Raw genomic sequence first — 18,564 nt, forward strand, 5'->3', positions numbered from 1 at the left:
CTCGACGGCACTTAACAACAACAACAACAATATTATATGTAAATTAATATTTTAATTTATATTTTAAGTGATTCCGGAAATTTTACTCTTTTAAGAAATGCCAGTGGAAGTCATATTGTATTACAAGGAGTTCAACAAGTTTGTAGAAAAATGGAATTAAAAGATAATGAATTTGCTTTCTTTGCTGCATCGACTGAGAGAATGAAGACCATTCTCAGCAACCACACTGTGGACATTCTGGAGAACATCGACATCAGTCTGAAGGGCCGCACAGTCATCGTGAAGGGCCCCGGGGAACCCTGCGGAGGGACTTCGACCACATCAATGTGGCGCTCAGCCACCTGGGGAAGAAAAAGAAGAGGCTTTGCATTGACAAATGGTGGGGAAACGGAAAGAAACTGGCTACAGCCCACACCATCTATAGTCATGTGCAGAATATGATCAAGGGTGTTATACTGGGCTTCCGTTACAAGATGAGATCTGTGTATGCTCACTTCCCCATCAGCGTTGTTATCCAAGAGAGCAGGTCTCTTGTTGAAATCCAAAACTTCTTGGGTGAAAAATACATTCGTAGGGTTCAGGTGAGGACAGGTGTTGCTTGTTCAGTATCTCAAGCCCAGAAAGATGAGTTAATTCTTGAAGGAAATGACATTGAACTTTTAATTCAGCTGCTTTAATTCAGCAAGCCACAACAGTTAAAAACAAGGATACCCGAAAATTTTTGGATGTTATCTATGTGTCTGAAAAAGGAACTGTCCAGCAGTCTGATGAGTAAGATATAAAAGCTATGGAAACGAGGCCCGGTGATTCCTAAGATCTATTGGTGGTATTTTTGATGTAATAAAATTTATCCCACCCCAAAAAAAAGATAATGGATTTTTTCCATGAATTTTTTAAGTCCCCTCATAATGCAATTATCCATTTATTATGTCTCATTTTCAAGGTATAATGTTTATTTTAGTATAGTTTTCCTAGAGCAGGTACATTTGTAATTGCTTATATAAAAGATAGTGGAATTTTTTTTTTTTTTTGATTCTGCAGTAAAATTATTACAAAGGTAATGAAATGACTGTTTTTATTTGATATAGTCTGCTATTTCCAGTTCATATAACAGATGGTGTTGGTACTAGAAAGGGGTCTTGGTTTTATTCATACCAGAATATAAGATCATATCTTTTGGTTTCACATGAATTTTATTTATGATATGTGTCTATGTATGTGTGTACGTATATGTATATGTGTGTGAGTGTGTATTTATAAATAAGCCTACATAGAGGTATTTGTAAACTTAGGTAATAGTGTAGCTGTTCTAGTTGGACTGTATTCCTGACAATGATAGGAGCACACATGGTGAAAGGTGGTATTTCAGTGAGTCTCAGATAGTCCTTTGTCTTATGCAGCTACGATGCTCAAGCGATGCACTTCACTTTCTTATATCAACATGGTCGACTGCTAACCAATGCTAAAGGTTAAGAGTGTAATGTGCAGTTCCATGCTTTTTAAAACCTGTATAATTGATGCATTCAGTGTTTTAAATTAAAAAAAAAAAAAGCAAAAGTTGGTAGTCTAATAAAGCATGCACCTTTTTGTGTATAATGATGTTTTACCTCTGTATTAACAGAGGTCATCTCAGAGCAAGCATGAAGCAGGCTCTCATGAAGCTGAGCGGCAGAATGAAGGTCCAGGAGTGGCAGAAATTAGCATGGCAACTTCTGGTAGTGGTCAGGTAAATAAATCATTTTATTTTTTAGTTAACATTTAAATATTCTGAAGCGTGTGGAATGAGATGGTGTCTTGTGTATTTTTTTAGTCCTGAACGGATAGTGCCAAAAGCATTCGCTACCAAAATATTATTTTTTTTCTTTATTACATCTAGCAATAATACTTTCAAAATTTCTAAATACATTTTTTATCTCTCTAAATTTTCCATTTATGTTTTAATAAAAAATGTGTGATATGAGACAGATGTTTTTGAAAAGTAACTATTAAGCTGTATTTTTGCTATATGTGTGATTTGACCTAGTTACTATTGATTGCATTGAATAGATTTGCTTTTTCCCTAAGACATTCCGTGCAAAATCATTTTGTTTTTTATTGATAGGCATAAGGACTTTATTGTAGTTATTTTCTATTTTACTTCAAGATTACAAAAAACTTGAAATCGAAATCTTAGGAAGAAGATAATCATAATCTTACAAAAAGTAGAGGGCAATGGGAGAGGAACGACTTGTAAAGGAGGATGAGAATGGTTGTGCAACTCAAAGAACATAACCAGTGTCCCTGAATTGTACTTGGGAAGGTTGTTGCTTTGGTGTATAGTCTACTTTGTATCTTCTCAACAATAACAAAAATAAATTGTTTTGTTTTGTTTTGTTTTGTGTTTTTAAAGGAAAGGGAAATAGCCTCAGCATATTTAGCTGTTTACTTTTAGCAATATTTTGGAAAGTCAACTTGATTGTTGTTGTTGTTGTTGTTTTTAGTATCAAACCATTTTGCTGCCAACTACTTTCTATTAGCGTTTCATTGGAATTTATCCTAGTAGGATAGAATTTTCCTTTGGGTTTTTCTGTGTTCTCTAAATTTTATTTAATGAGTTATTTTATTTTAAATTTTATTAAATAAATTATTTTTTTAAATGTCACTAAATTAGATTTAAAAGGAACTCTGATAGTGTAGTGGTTATGAGTCGGACTGCTAATCTTACGGTCAGCAGTTCGAAACTACCAGCTGTTCTGCAGAAGAAAGATGAGGCTTTCTACTCCCATAAAGATTTACAGCCTCAGAAACCCTGTACAGGGTCGCTATGTACAGGAACCGACTCCATGCACATAACCACCCAGTTAAGTTTAAAATTATCTTCCCTACTGTTGATATAAAAAATTATTTTAGATTTAGATTTCTAGATTACTTTTCAAAAACATCTGACTGATACGACACAGTTTGACTGAAACATAAATGGAAAATTTATGTGTAAGAATGGATTTGTTTCTGTTCATTAAAAATTAGGCTGAAAATATCTCATACTTCAATATTTCCATTTATTTTATTGAGTTGAAAAATATTTAGTATTAGTAGTTAATGTTACACTGGGAGAACATTATAGGTGGACAATTAGGAGAAAAGCAATTCTATGTAAATAACACATTTGGAGTTTACTTTGTGAAGTTTATGCATTCACCAGATGTAGAAGGAACAAAAAGGTTAGTATTTTCTGAAAAAATCATTATAGTTAGACCTACTTTTAGTTCTTTAGGTTATATTTCAATCATTATATAAATTAAAAGCCATATAAGAATGAAGAAAATACGGGTGTTGTTTTTGTTGTTAAATGCCATTGAGTCAGTGCTGACTCATAGTGGCCCTATATAGGACTTCCAAGGGGAGCAGCTTGGTGAGTTTGAACAGCCATCCTTGTGGTTCAAACCAACTTTGCAGTCTATTGCTTTATGCCACAGCACCACACGAAGACTCCAGAGTTTTTATAATCACGAGGAGGGTAACACCACAATCAGAAACCTTTTTTTTTTTTTTTTTTTTTTTTAAGTTTAATAGTTTTAAATAAAATTGAAACTTCAGTGTGCCAGAAAATCATAGCCAAGTTACAAGGCAACAGAAACCACAATTGTATTGCAAGCCTATATGACAACCAAAAGGAAAGGTAAAATTTTAAATGCATATTGCTGTTACATGCTGCTGAGTCGATTCAGACTCAGAGTGACTCCATGTGACCGAGTAAAATTGACCCATGGGAGTTTCTAAGCAGCAGTGTCTATGTGAGCACATCACCAGATCTTTTTTCCATTGTGTCACTGGATGGGTTCAAACCACCAGCATTTGGTTTGGAACCAAACACTTAGTTTAGACCTATCAAGGCATCAAGGCGCCTTCAAAATACATAAGAGTATTTATGTGTAATTTTTTTTTTTTTTTTTTAGAAGACCATTGAAATAGGACATGAGCAGGAAATAAAGTAAAAATAAAAATCACTTAAAACATGGAAAGATGAATAACTTTACTAACATCCTATAAATTACAACAAAAATGAGATTGTGGTGGACTTTTTGAGTTGGCAGAGTCCCTCGGTGATGCAAACAGTTAATGTACTCAGTTGTTAACTGAAAAATTGGAGGTTCAAGTTCAGCCAGAGATGAACTTGAACTTGGAAGAAAGACCTGGCAATCTTTTGGAAAAAACCCAGCCATTTGAAAAATGGGGTAAGCCAGCATAATTTGGAGTCAACTCGATGACAGCTTTTCTTTTTTTAAACTGATTGTTGTTACGTGCCATCGAGTCGGTTCCGACCCATAGTGACCCTGTATAGAAATTTCCAAGGAGCGGCTGGTGAGCTTGAACCGCTGACCTTGCATTTCAAACAGCTTTGCAGTCTGATGCATTAACCCACAGCACCACACCAGGACTCCTTTAAACTAGTATTGGCTTGGTAAATATCAATAATATTATTGGCAATTATGTAAGGAAACAAGCATTCTCCTATATTATTTATAATTGGGTAAATTAGAACAACTGTTCGGGAGAATAGTTTTACAGTATGTCTCTAAATTTATAATGTTTCTGCCCTGTGACAGTCCACTGCCACGTCTAAGATGTCATGCTAATCAGGTAATTTGTCACGAGTGCTCAGACATGTTTAATGAGTTTCATCCTATTATTTATAATAGCAAAAAATTATAAATAAGCCAAATGTATTTTAATCAGTTAAGTAGGTGGTTAAATTATTAGTCAGCTGTAGGTAAATTGCTAACAGTTCAGGCAGGGAGTCTGCAGTGCTGGGATTAAATCCCACTTCTCCACTGATTTGAGAGAATAACCTTGAACAAGTAAGACTATTTAAGTGTTAGTGTTTCCTCTTTAGTATAATGAGGATAGAAGTAAATGAAGAGGACAGATAGTCCTTGCCTTCATGGAACATACATGAGGTGTCATTCTAAATGTTAATATGATAAATTGCATCTCTTTTATAGAGAGAGCTCCAAATGTTGCTTTGGAGTCCTGGTGTGGCACTGCAGGATAATGCACTGGACCTCAAGGTGACAGTTCAAACCCACCAGCCACTCCTTGGAAACCCTTTGCAGGGTCATTATGAGTCGAAACTGACTCACCAGCACTTAACAACAAAAATGTTGCTTTACCCACCAGCCTTGCCTTTTCTAGAGTAGTTACATTATAACAAAACAAAATTATCATTGTCACTGAGTCTATTCTGACTCTTAGCAATCCAACAGGACAGTGTAAAACTGTCCCATGGGCTTCCAAGGCTGTAATCTTTATGGAAGCAAACTACATCTTTCTCCACAAGAGTGGCTGAAGAATTCAGGCCACAGACCTTTTGGTTAGCAGCCAGGTGTTTAACCACTGCACCACCAGGGCTCTTTCATTATAATCAGCGTGCCTTCCAAACATGAATCTGATTGTATCACTCACTGGTTTAAAGCTTTCAAAGTCTATAGAATGCACAGATTCTTTATGTCGCTTTTCCTTCCAGTACTATGTCTTAGTTTCGTTGTTAAGTGTATCCGAGTCAGTTCCGGCTTAGGGACCCAGTTTATGGTTTACGAGGAGTGACTGATGGGCTTGAACTGTCAACCTTGTGGTTAGCAGTCCAGCACTTACCCAGCAGTGGCACACCAGGACTCTTAGTGCATGCCCTCATTTCTCACCACTCCCTCAACTTTCCAGCTCCCTTTGGCTGGAAATCTCTTCCGCTTCAGCTCACTTGATGTTTAATCTTGAGTTTTGTCAGATGAAAGACTATCCCAATGAGAATAAGTTTCCTTACTCTGGGATGAAGTAAGAGCTTTCATGTACTCTGTACTTAGGCTTTCACAACACTTAGCTAATTTATTGTTGATTTCATTATCTGCCTTCCTTATTTAAGTTCTGTAAGCCACTTATTACTCTTCCCCACTCATATATCAGTGTATCGTACTCTGGTGGTTTGTACGTTGACCATCTCAATCTCAAGAGCAAATTTGAGCCCTGAGACCATCAAGGGAGAAGAGCAGAGTTCAGGACCCTACCCAGAGAAACAGTGATGTCAGAGATGGAGGCAGAGACGATGACATGGAGAGATGGAGCGGCTGGGAACTCTAGGCCCAGAGAGGGAGAGGGGCTGTGTGCTGATGACCAGGGAGCAGGCTTGCGGGGTATACCATTTGGTTGGTTGATGATGCGTGGAGGGGATTGTAACTATGGCAGTGTAACGATATATGATAGGATGCATGTAAAACTAACGTTCTCCCATGTAAACCACCACATAATGCACAATAAAACATTTTTTAAAAAAAAGAACAAATTTGACACATTGAACACTAATGACCGAATATCAGACAAGTTATAGGATGGTATCAAGAGCATCATACATGAAGAAAGCAAAAAATCATTTTAAAAAACAAGGAAGAATAAAGGCTGAAGTAGATGTCAGAAGAGACTCTGAAATATACTCTTGGGCATAAAGAAACAAAAGCAACTGGAAGAAATGAGAAGGTACAAGAACTATACAGAAAGTTTCAAAGGGCAGCTCAAGAAGACAAAGTCAAATATTATAATGAAATGTGCAAAGACCTGGAATTAGGAAACCAAAAGGGAAGAACATGCTCAGCATTTCTCAAGCTAAAAGAACTGAAGAAAAAAATTCAAGCCCCGGGTTACAACAATGAAGAGTTCTATGGGCAAAGTATCATCAAAAGAAGATGAAAGGGATAAGAGTCACTGTTACAAAAAGAATTCAGTTATTTCTTAGTGGCGCTGTAGAATAAGCACTGGACTTCAAACCACAAGGTCAGCAGTTCCAAGATGTAAAGCCTTGGAAACACTATGCAAGGTCATGATGAGTCAGACCCGATGGTACTGAAGGAAAGAAGTCCAAGCTGCACTAAAGTCATTAGTGAAAAACAGTGGTCTAGAAATGGAATACCAGTAGAATGTTTCAACAAACTGATGCAGCACTGGAGGCACTCACTAGTCTATGCCAGAAAATTTAGAAGGCAGCTACCTGGCCAGCCAGCTTAACGAGATACATATTTGTCCCCATTCCAAAGAAAGATGACATTACAGAATGTGGAAATTATTTAATAATATCATTAATCTCACATGCAAGTAAAATTTTGCTGAAGATAATTTAAAAATGGTTCTAGCAGTACAGTGACAGGAAGCTGCCAGAAATTCAAGCCAGCTTCATGCATTTTTCTGTAACCTCAGCCAAGGACATGGATTAGGGATATAGTGTTGATGTCAGATGGATTTTGACTCAAAGTAGAGAATGCCAGAAAGATGTTTATTTGTACTTTATTGACTGTATGCAAAGGCATTTATTTGGCTGTGTGGATCATAACAAACTGGCTAACACTACAAAGAACAGTTCCAGAGCACTTATTTGTGCTCATACAGAACCTGTACATAAACCAAAGGCAGTCACTCAGAGAGAAAACAGGATACTGAATAGTTTAAAATCAGGAAAGGTATGTGTCAGGGTTGTTTCCTTTCGCCGTACTTATTTAGTCTGTACACTGAGCAAATCACCCAAGAAGTCAGACTATGAAGAAGAAAAACAACATCAAGATTGAAGGACGGTTCATTAATAACCTGTGATATGCAGATAACACAATCTTGTTTGCTCAAAGAGAAGACTTGAAGCACTTACTAATGAACATCAAAGATTACAGACTTCAGTAAGGATTACACTTCAATGTAAAGAAAATGAAAATCCTCACAACTAAACCAATAAACAGCATCATGAGAAATGGAGAAAAGATTGAAGTTGTCAAGGATATCATTTTACTTGGATACACAATCCAAGGATTTAAGGTATATGACATATTCCACTGGGCAAATGTGCTTTAAAAGACCTCTTTAAAGTGTTAAGGAACAAAGATGTTATTTTGAGGAGGACTGTGTGTAACTCAAACCATTGTATTTCAATCTCCTTATATGCATTTGAGGAGCGCGTAGTGCCTCTATAGGATAAGCACTAGACTTCAAACCACAAGGTCAGCAGTTCAAAGATGTAAAGCCTTGGAAACCCTATGCAAGGTCATTATGAGTCAGAACCAACTTGACAGCACATAACAATGTATACATTTAAATTATGGTGCTGGTGAAAATACTTAAAGTACTGTACCAGAAGAACAAACAAATCTGTCTTAAAAGAAGGGAAATTTGAATGTCCCTTAGAAGCAAGCATGGCAAGATTTTTTCTCGCATTCTAGGGACATGTTACCAGGAGTCACTGGAAAGACATCATAATTGGCAAAGTAGAGGGTAAACAAAAAGAGAAGGACTGCCAGTGAGATGGATTAACACACAGTAGACTCAAATGTGGCAATTGTGAGGATGGCACAGAACCAGGCAGTGTTTTGTCTGTTGTGCCATAGGATTGCTATAAGGTGGAGCCCACTTGACTGCACCTCGCATCAACAACAAAACTTTCTCCTGCTCACCATTATATCTTAAACAACTAACAACATAGAACAGTTAGTCTCTGACTTACAATGTATTCAATTTATGATAGACCACACTTCAAATAACCATCAATGTATCTGGAACACTTCTTCTTCCTTGGAGGAAGTTATAAAAAAAATGCATGTAGTGAAAATGGAAAAATTGCCAAGTTATAGGAACAGGCTGCATATATTTGATCAGGATAGTATTATGAAAGAGATTGTGGGAAAATTGTCCATATTGCAAAAATGCTGAATTCAAAACTTAATAGCATCAATGTGAAACAGCTCATAAGTCACAAAGAAGGGATAAGGAACCTTTGTTTCTGCCAAGGGCCATTTGTATATGTATAACATCATTTAATATAAATTTATGGTGCTATGAAAAAAGCTCCTAGATTTATTGAATTCCAAGTCCCACCTGCGGTTGCCTTGTCAGAGCCAGACCAAATGATTTCGTGGCTTTGGTTCTTAGAATAAAGAAAATAGTTTTTATGGGTTGTCTAATCCAACTCCTAGGAGTCCTGGTGTGGCGCTGTGGGTTAATGTGCCAGACTGCAAAGCCATTTGAACTGCAAGGTCGGCGGTTCAAGCTCTCTAGCTGTTCCTCAGAAACTCCTATACGGGGTCGCTGTGGGTCGGAACGGACTCAACGGCACTTACCACCACCAACAAATCCAACTCCTACCAAACTTAGCTGCTTTTTACCACCCTTTGCTCTCACCATTTAATCTTCCTGGGTCTTCTTTCAGTGTACCACATTTATTGGGCTCCTGTCTTCTGCAGCTTGTGCACATTCTGCCCTGTTCATATAGTACTCTTGTCTTAGACTGGGTTCTCTAGAGGAGCAAAACCAGTGAAGCGTATAAATACATTGAGATTTTATTTTAAGGAAATGGCTTACGCAGTTGTGGAGGCCGACAAGTTCCAAAGCCATGGGTCAGGTGGCAGTCTGAAGGCTTCCCTTGACTCATGTAGTTGCAGAGACTGACAAACTTGAAATCTGCAGGTTAGGTGGCAGGTTGCTGGCTCATGGAGTTACAGGAGCTGGCACAGCCAAAACCTGCAGATCAGGTATCAGGTTAAAAGCTTCTCCATCCCAAGAACCAGAGATCAGGCTATCACAAGATGAGTGCAGAATTGGAAGAGAAAAAACCTAGCCAAAATGTCCAATTATATCACACCCCCAAGAAAACTTTTCTTCCAACTGATTGGCTGCTTGCATCAGATCTCAAAATTGGGGGTGATTATGTAATATTTGCCAAACCACTGGAAATCATTGCCTTGTCAAGTTGACAGATAACATTCACCATCACACTTCTCTTCACAGTTCATCCAGTTAATACCAGTTCATGTGTGTTTCAGCTTAAGCATCACTTTGTTAAAGAAGTTTGAATCAATCATATCCCAGCATTTTAGGCTGTCAGAACACGTGCCATAGGATTTCTCAATACTAACTTGCCCTGGGAGTTAAATGGAAAAAGAATGGTGAAATAAAGTATACAGGCCTGAACCCTGCAGGCTTAGAACATAATGATGTAATACAAGAGTTTGTGAATGTATTACACACATCATTATGTTTTCAGATTTTCTTCTTGAAATTTAGAAACAGATATCTGGTGACAGGCAGTGGGTAGTGATGAAGTTCAACCAAGAGGACAAAAGAGATAGAATGAGAGGGGAACCCATTCTGCTACTAGTAGTTATTAAAACTTTTATTACAGAAGACTTCAAACATACGCAAAGGCAGACAGAATAATTCAGTGATCCACATGTACCCTTGTCCTCACTTTCCCTTCCAAATATGTTTTTGGAGAAGATCCTAGGCATTGTCATCATTTTATCCAGAAATATTTTACTGTGTATTTTCAAAAGATACGTTTTTTTGTTTTCTAAAAAATATACAATACAGTGCCAGTATCACACCCCAAACAATGAACAATTTTAATAGCATCATATTTATTAATATTTAACAGCGTCAGTATTATGTTTGACCTGAGGGTGAGATAAGATTCTTACATTGAAATTGGTTAACAATGTATTTGGAATCTCGTTTACTCTGTAGGTTCCCACGTTTTTCTTTTATTTTACACATGTTGAAGAACCACAAAGTTTTTTGTCTTGCATCGTTTACCATAGCCACTTCCCATATACCCATGATGTAGTTTATCATTTTCTTCTTTCTGTAAGTTGGTAGTTTGATCTATAAATTTGATCATATTTGGGTTCGAATTTTTTTTCCAAGACTATTTCACAGGCAGTTTTGTGTTCTGTCAGAAAGCACATAATGTCTGGTTGTCTCTCATTTTGTGAAATTAGCAGTTACTAATCCTTAATGCCTAACTTCATGAATTCATGAGGGGTTGTTAGAACTAGCTTGAATACTTCTATAGAGAGAAACTCCCCATCCTCTACTATTTGACTTCTCTCCATTACAGTTTGTACAGAAAAAGCAAAGAAAGTGCTTGTATGCAAGGTTTTAAATGAGTCGGGAACTACTACTGCCTTTGTGGTAGAACCCTTTTGAGTAAATTTTTTAAGCAAACAAGCAGGAGGCTAGAAGAAGGGCAAGTGCAGTTAAAATAGACTGTGTGCCAACGGTGCTTATTGTAAATATCAGGCATAGTCCTTCTAGTCCCCCTCAGAAATATTTGAGGGCCTAGAATGGCATGATATTTAAAGATGAATAGAGGGAAAACAAAATCTAAGGAGGTGATTGAGTCTGATAATAGGGTTTTAAAAATGTATTTGCATATGTGGTTCACTCCAGACATCCTTCTTATCCCCACCTCTCCATTCCACTCCCTAGTCCATTTTTCTCTCTATTGACCTTTCCCTCCATCCCCTTCACTTGTTTATTAAGTGTTTGCATTGTGCCAAGAGCTACTCTCCACCCTAGGATATGGTGGTAAGCTGTCTTTGTCCTCATAAACCTTATTAATCGAGAAAACAATTTCCACAAAGTGTGTTAAGTACTGTAAGAGAGAATACACTATAGGAATCCATATTTGAAGCATTTACCTTAGTCTTAGAAGAGATTCGTCCTAGAAAAACCTATAAATTCAATTACACCTACTCCTCACTTATCAACTGTCTTGCTATCCAACATTTTGCATTTACAACAGTAGTAAAAAAATTCATTCTCCAACTATATTGCACATTGACAATGTATGTCTGGCAGTACTGAACACAGGAATGGGATGAAAATAACATGGGCTGTGATGGTTAAGGTTATATGTCAACTTGACTGGGCCATGAGTCTCGGGTTTGGCAGTTATGTAATATGATTTGATCATTGTTGTTGTTAAGTGCGTCGAGTCTGTTCCAACCCATAGCAACCCTGTATAGGCTTTCCAAGGAGATGCTGGTGAGCTTGAACCGCCAGTCTTGCAATTCAGACTGATTTGCAGTCTGGCGCATTAACCCACAGCGTTTTTGCATAACACAGATTTTCATATAACAACCTCGCTTTTAGAACCTAACCGTGTCAGTAAGTGAGGAGTTGTTGTTAAGTGCCATCAAGTTGGTTCTAACTCATAGCGACCCTGTATAAGGTTTCCAAAAAGCAGCTGGTAGATTTGAACTGCCAACCTTGTGGTTCACTGTCCTGTGCTGATCCTACAGTGCCATACCAGGATTCCAAGTAAGGACTTGTTGTTGTTAAATACCGTCAAGTCAATTCTGACTCTAGCAACCTTGTATAGGGCTTCCAAGGAGCGGCTGGTGGATTTGAACCACTGACCTTGTGATTCAAACTAACCCTACGATCCAGTGCTTATCCTACAGCGCCACACCTGGACTCTAAGGGAGGAGTGTTGTTGTGTGCCATTGAATTGGTTACGACCCATAACAAACCTGTGTAGGGTTTCTGAGGAGCAACTTGGTGTTTGAACCACCAGCCTTGCAGTTCAAACTGACTTTGCAGTCCAGTGCTTTAACCCACAGAGCCACACCAGCACTCAGTAAGTAAAGAATACTGGTGTAATATGATCTTTCACTTAAATTACTGCATCCAATGTATGCAGTCATCTTTTAGATATCATATTACACCCACTAAGTGATTTCATAAATTGGATACAGTAATCTAGGTGAAAGATAATGGTGGCTTGGGGATTCAGAAAGAATTGACAGATTTGAGAGTCATTTAGTCAACAGATACCTGGATGTCAGAGAATATTTAGGTAGTAGCTTCCATAACCTTCAGTGATTGGATATGAAGGTTAAGTGAGGGGGACAAATGAAGAACGTCTCCCAGGTTTCAGTCGTAGACCATAGGAGGATTATTGTTGTATGTTAAGTGCCGTTGAGTCCTAGCAACCCTGTATAGGAATTCCAAAGAGCAGCTGGTGAGTTTGAACCACCAACCTTGTGGTTGAAAATGGCCTTGCAGTCCAGTGCTTATCCTACAGCATCACACCAGGACTCCTGAAGGAGCAGGTTTGTGGGGACCAATAATGAGTCTAGTTTTGAAGATGTTAAGTGTGAAACACTGAAGTAAAAATGTCAGGTAGGTTATTAGATACATGGATTTGAGAATGAGGGGAAAGGTGAAAAATGTGATTAAAAGTATGGAAGATTTTTAGAGTAAGAAGATGAATACCTAAGCTAAAGCCAAGGAAAGACGTTGTTCTAAGAAAGAGGACACAATTAACAATTGTATAATACTGTTGCTATAAAAATTTGCATTTGGTTTCAAAAATAAAAGTCCATTGCTGATCTTGGCAAGAGCTAAACTTCTCTTAGTTTAAACCCAAAATCTGATGTCACTTTTGCAGCAGCCTTCCCTGTACTCAAGACTGAATTGTAGGCCCTTAGTGTGTGTTCACCCAGCCTCTGTCAAAGCACTTGGCACTCTGTATGTACATCTTGATCTCCGAGGTTAGTTTTTGTACAATGGGAGGGGTGTTTCAGTTATATCCATAGTGACTAGCATAGAGCTTGGAAAGAAGCAAGAGCTTAGCTAATATGTGTTGCTTGATTGGATGTGGCTTTAAAGACCCTTCTAGAAGCATAGTGGATAGACATGCAGAATGAGTCTTTGCTTGCTGCCCCTCTTGCTCTGAGGAGTGCCAAGTAGCTTCAAATTGAAAAATATCTCTAGAGAGCTAATCAATATAAAGACTCTAGACCCACATAAGGAACAGAGGCTGAAAAGGGAGGCCACTTTGAATCTGTGTAATACTCTCAGTCCGACTGTATTCATCCAACCCTAGATTTCCTAGATTTCCCGATGTGGAAAAAATATCTCTCAAGTTAGAGTTTAAAAAAATAAGCTTTATTAAACAAAGATTTGTTGTTGTTAGGTGCCATCGAGTCAGTACTGACCCATAGCAACCTTATGCACAGCAGAACAAAACACTGCCCGATCCTGGGCCAACCTCACTACTGTTGTCACGCTTGAGTCCATGGATGCTGCCACTTGGCCAATCCATCTCATTGGGGGGGGTCTTCCTCTTTTTCTCTGACCTCCACCTTACCAAACATAATATTCTTCTCCAGTAACAAAGATTAACAAGCAATAAAATGCACCCATTGTAAGTGTATAGTTGAATGAGTTTTGACAATTATATTTTTTCTTAAAAAGGTTACTGAGAATGGTTGTTGTTGTTGTTATGTGCCGTGGAATCAGTTCTGACTCATAATGACCCTGTACTGAGTTTCCGAGGCTGTAAATCTTTACGGGAGCAGAAAGCCTAGTCTTAATTAAATAAGTGTTTGTGGACTACTTAAGAGGAACCTAACCTTAGCCTATGACTTTACATGAAAGTTTCCAACAGTTTTCTTTAAAATTATCTTTGGAATTTTACATATTTAAGGACTTAAAAAAATAAGAAAAAAGAAAGAAAAGAACAAAATCAATGTCAGGACAGACTATGAAACTTTCTCTAAAACATAGAGAAGCTAAAGCAAAAGAAGAAATGAAATAAAAGAACTAAATATAAGATTCCAAAGGGCAGTTGAGAAAACAAAGTAAAGGATTATAATGAAACGTGCAAAAAGGCCTGGAGTTAGAAAACCAAAGGGAAGAAACACTTGATGTTTCTCAAGCTAAAAGAAGTTAAGAAAAAAAATTAAGCATCAACTTGGCCATATTGAAGAAAACATCAAAAGAACATAGAAGGTTTATATAGATTCACTGTATAAAAAGAATTGGTCGAGGAGAAGAAAGAAAAGGGAAAAAAAAGAGTGAGCTGATAAAATCTAATGAACTTGACCTATACCTACGGATGCAGTGACTCAAAAGAAGGAACAAATCCTTACAGCAATAAACATTCCCACCCCCTCCACAAACAGAGTAGACAGAGATGGGCAATTGGGACATTGGATACCCAAAATGGGGGGTGGGGGGGTGGGGAGGACTACAAAGACAAGAAGTGACTGGCTTTCAAGAGGGAGGGGACCTAGAGCCAGGTGGCCTTGAGGGAAGGCACAATCACCAGTGAGTACTATCCAATCCGTCTAGGCGGAGCTGATGAAATGAAACACAGATGGGTAACTCGTGATACTGTAGTGAATAATGGTTATCAGGACTGATTATGAGGGTTGGAAATGCAAAGGTAGATGTTTTGTAGCAAGGAAGGGAGTGATTAATTCTCCAGTCTAGGAGCGGAGGTCTCTAGGACCATCAACGGAGAAGAGCCGAGAACAGGACCCTACCCAGAGAAGAAGAGATGCCTGATATAGAGACGATGACGTGGAGTGATGAAGCGGCTGGGGACTTTGGATCCAGAGAGGGAGAGGGACTGTGTGCTGAAGAATGGGGGAGGTGGGGGGGGTGGCGGATTTATGGGTATACCCTTTGGTTGGTTGATGATGCATGGAGGGTATTGGAACCATGGCAATGAAATGATATATGATGGAATGAATGTAAAACTAAAGTTCTCTCATGTAAACTATCATATAATTCACAATAAAACATTAAAAAAAGAGAGAATTGGTCGACATTCAACCATTTCAGGAGATAGCATATGATCAACAACTGCTGCTACTGAAGGAAAAAGTTCAAGCAGCACTGATGAAAACTTCAATTGGCACAAAAAACAAGGCTCCAAGAATTGACAGAATACCAAGATAAATGTTTCAGCAAATTAGTGCATCACTGAAGGTTCTCACTTGTCTATGCCAAGAAATTTGGAAGACAGCTACTTGACCTACCAACTGGAAAAGATCCGTATTTGTGCCCTGTAGATGCAGTAGAATGTGGAAATTATCAAACAATATCATTTTCACACCCAAGTAAAATTTTGCTGACAATAATTCAGAAGTGATTGCAGTAGTACATCAAACAGGGTACTGCCAGAAATTTAAGCTTGATTCATAAGAGGATATGGAATGAGGAACATCATTGCTGGTATCAGGTGCATCTTGTCTGAAAGCACTGAATATGAGAAAGATGTTTACCTGTGTTTTAGTGACTTTGCAAAGACATTGATTGTGTAGACCATAACAATATATGAATAACATTTTGAAGAATGGGAATTCCAGAACACTTATTTGTGCTCATGTTGTTGTGTTGTTGTTGTTATGTGCCTGGAGTCGGTTCCAACTCATAGCGACCCTGTAAAGGGTTTCTGAGGCTGTAAATCGTTACAGGAGCAGAAAGCCTCATCTTTCTCCCGTGGAACAGCTGGTAGTTTCGAACTGCTAACCCTGAAGTTAGCAGCCTGATTCATAACCACTATGCTACCAGAGCTCCTTGTGTTCATGTAGAACCTGTAAATAAACCAAGAGGCAGTCATTCAAACTTAAAAGAGGATACTGAATGGTTTAAAATAGAAAAAGGAATGCTTCAGGATAGTATCCTTTCACCATACTTAACAAATATGTTGAGCAAATCTGAGAAGCAAAAAATTTATGAAGAACAACACAGCACCAGGATTGGAGGAAAGCTTATTAACACACTTGTGATATGCAAATGACATGACCTTGCTTGTTGAAAGCAAAGAGGACTTGAAGCACTTGATGAAAATTAAAGACTATATCCTTCCATATGGATTATACCTTAGCATAAAAAACAAAAACCCAACGCTATCAATTCGATTCTGCTCTATAGGACAGAGTAGAACTGCTTCATAGAGTTTCCAAGGCTGTAAATCTCTATGTGGGCAGATGACCTCATCTTTCTCCTACAGAAAAACAGGTGGGTTTTAACCACTGACCTTGTGGCTAGCCGTCCAACGCTTCACCCACTTCTTCACAAGGGCTCCTTCTTCAACGTAATGAAAACAAAAATGTGCCCAACGGGGCCAATAAGTAACATCATGATAAACAGAACAAAAGATTGAAGTTGCTGAGGATATCATTTTACTTGGATCCAAAATCAGTGCCCATGGGAGCAGCATACCGGAAATGAAAAGGTTGTATTCTTTCACCATACTTATTCAACCTGTATGCTGAGCAAATAATCCGAGAAACTGGGCTATATGAAGAAAAACATAGCATTGGAGGAAGGCTCATTAACAACCTGTGATATGCAGATGATACAACCTTGCTTGCTGAAAGCAAAGAGGACTTAAAATGCTTGCTGATGAAGATCAAAGACCACAGCCTTCTGTATGTGTTTCACCTCAATGTAAAGAAAACCGAAATCCTCCCCACTGCACCAGTAAATGACATCATGATAGATGGAATAAAGATTGAAGTTGTCTCAACCTTTGCTTGATTTTACTTGGATCCACCATCAACACTCAAGGAAGCAGCAGTCAAGAAATCAAATAACTGTATTAGACAGAGATGTCAGTTTGAGGACTAAAGTGCACCTGACCCAAGCTATGGTATTTTCAATAGCCTCATTGCCTGTGAAAGCTGGACAGTGGATTAGAAAGTCTGTATTTGAGTTATGAAGCTGAATAATAGTAACAGTGCAAACAAATCTTTATTGGAAAAAAGTACAACCAGAATGCTCCTTAGTAACTGAGATGCCCAGACTTTCTCTTTCATACTTCAAACATATTGTAAGAAGAGCCCAGTTCCTGGAGAAGGATATCAGGCTTGATAAAGTGTAGGGATAGTGAAAAAGAGGTAGCAATCATTGACTCAAGTGTAGCAACAATTGTGAGGCTAGCGCAGGACCAGGCAGTGTTTTATCCTGTTGTACATAGGACTACTATGAATCGGAACCAACTCAATGGCACCTGACAACAGCAACAACAAACACACAAAATTACAAGGTCTGTTCTAAAATTTACAGAAATGGGGTTCATTCTGAGATAATAAATTCATTCCTACTCCATCGTACCAACCCACAGTTTTCTCATTATGGTTTTGTCTTTGCCATGACCTGTATACCACCGTTTTCCAATTAGCTAGAGCTTCTATGTCTGAAAGACAAGTATAATGGGTATTTCCCTTCCATGTATACTTACAGTCAGTGTTGTTGTTGTTCTGTGCCGTGAAGTCAGTTCTAACCATAACAACCCTGTTAACCCTGTAAATGCTGTAAATCTTTATGGGAGCAGAACACCTCATCTTTCTCCTGCAGAACAACTGGTAGTTTCGAACTGCTGACCCTGAGGTTGACAGCCTGATTCGTAACCACTGTGCTACCAGAGCTCCTTAGTCCTAATTCAAGAAACATGTAGGTGCCTATTATGAGCCTAATACTACTATTGCTACTGTTGTCAGGTACCATCAAGTTGGTAGCGACCTTATGCACAGCAGAACGAAACACTGCTTGATTCTGGGCCAACCTCACTACTTGGCCCATCCATCTCGTTGGGGATCTCCCTCTTCTTCTCTGACCCTCCACCTCACCAAACATGATATTCTTCTCCAGCGTCTGGTCCCTCCTGACAATATGTCCAAAGTATGAGAGATGAAGTTTGGCCATCTTGGCTTCCAAGGAGCACTGTGGCTATACTTCTTCCAAAACAGATTTATTGGTTCTTTTGGCAGCCCATACTAATTTCAGTATTCTTCTGCAACACCATAACTCAAAAGCATCAATTCTTCTATGGTCTTTTGCATGCATACAAGGTTATTGAAAATGCCATGGCTTGGGTCAGGCGCACCTTAGTCCTCAAGCTGACATCTTTGCTTTTCAACACTTTAAAAAACAGATTTGCATAATGCAATACATCGTTTAATTACTTGACTACTGCTTCCATGA

At 38.4% G+C, this 18,564-nt stretch overlaps 1 protein-coding gene across 2 annotated transcripts in view; it reads left to right on the forward strand.

Moving 5' to 3' along the window:
• The window catches only part of APC (adenomatous polyposis coli), a 219,452-nt gene that overhangs the window by 142,678 nt on the left and 58,210 nt on the right, over nucleotides 1–18,564 (forward strand). For both annotated transcript variants that reach the window (XM_006875511.1, XM_006875510.1), the window contains one exon: nucleotides 1,622–1,726. In XM_006875511.1, the coding sequence (XP_006875573.1) occupies nucleotides 1,622–1,726 (105 nt within the window). The remainder of the gene's footprint in view (nucleotides 1–1,621; nucleotides 1,727–18,564) is intronic.

Source organism: Chrysochloris asiatica, unplaced genomic scaffold (genome assembly GCF_000296735.1).
Source record: "Chrysochloris asiatica unplaced genomic scaffold, ChrAsi1.0 scaffold00330, whole genome shotgun sequence".
Taxonomy (NCBI): Eukaryota; Metazoa; Chordata; class Mammalia; order Afrosoricida; family Chrysochloridae; genus Chrysochloris; species Chrysochloris asiatica.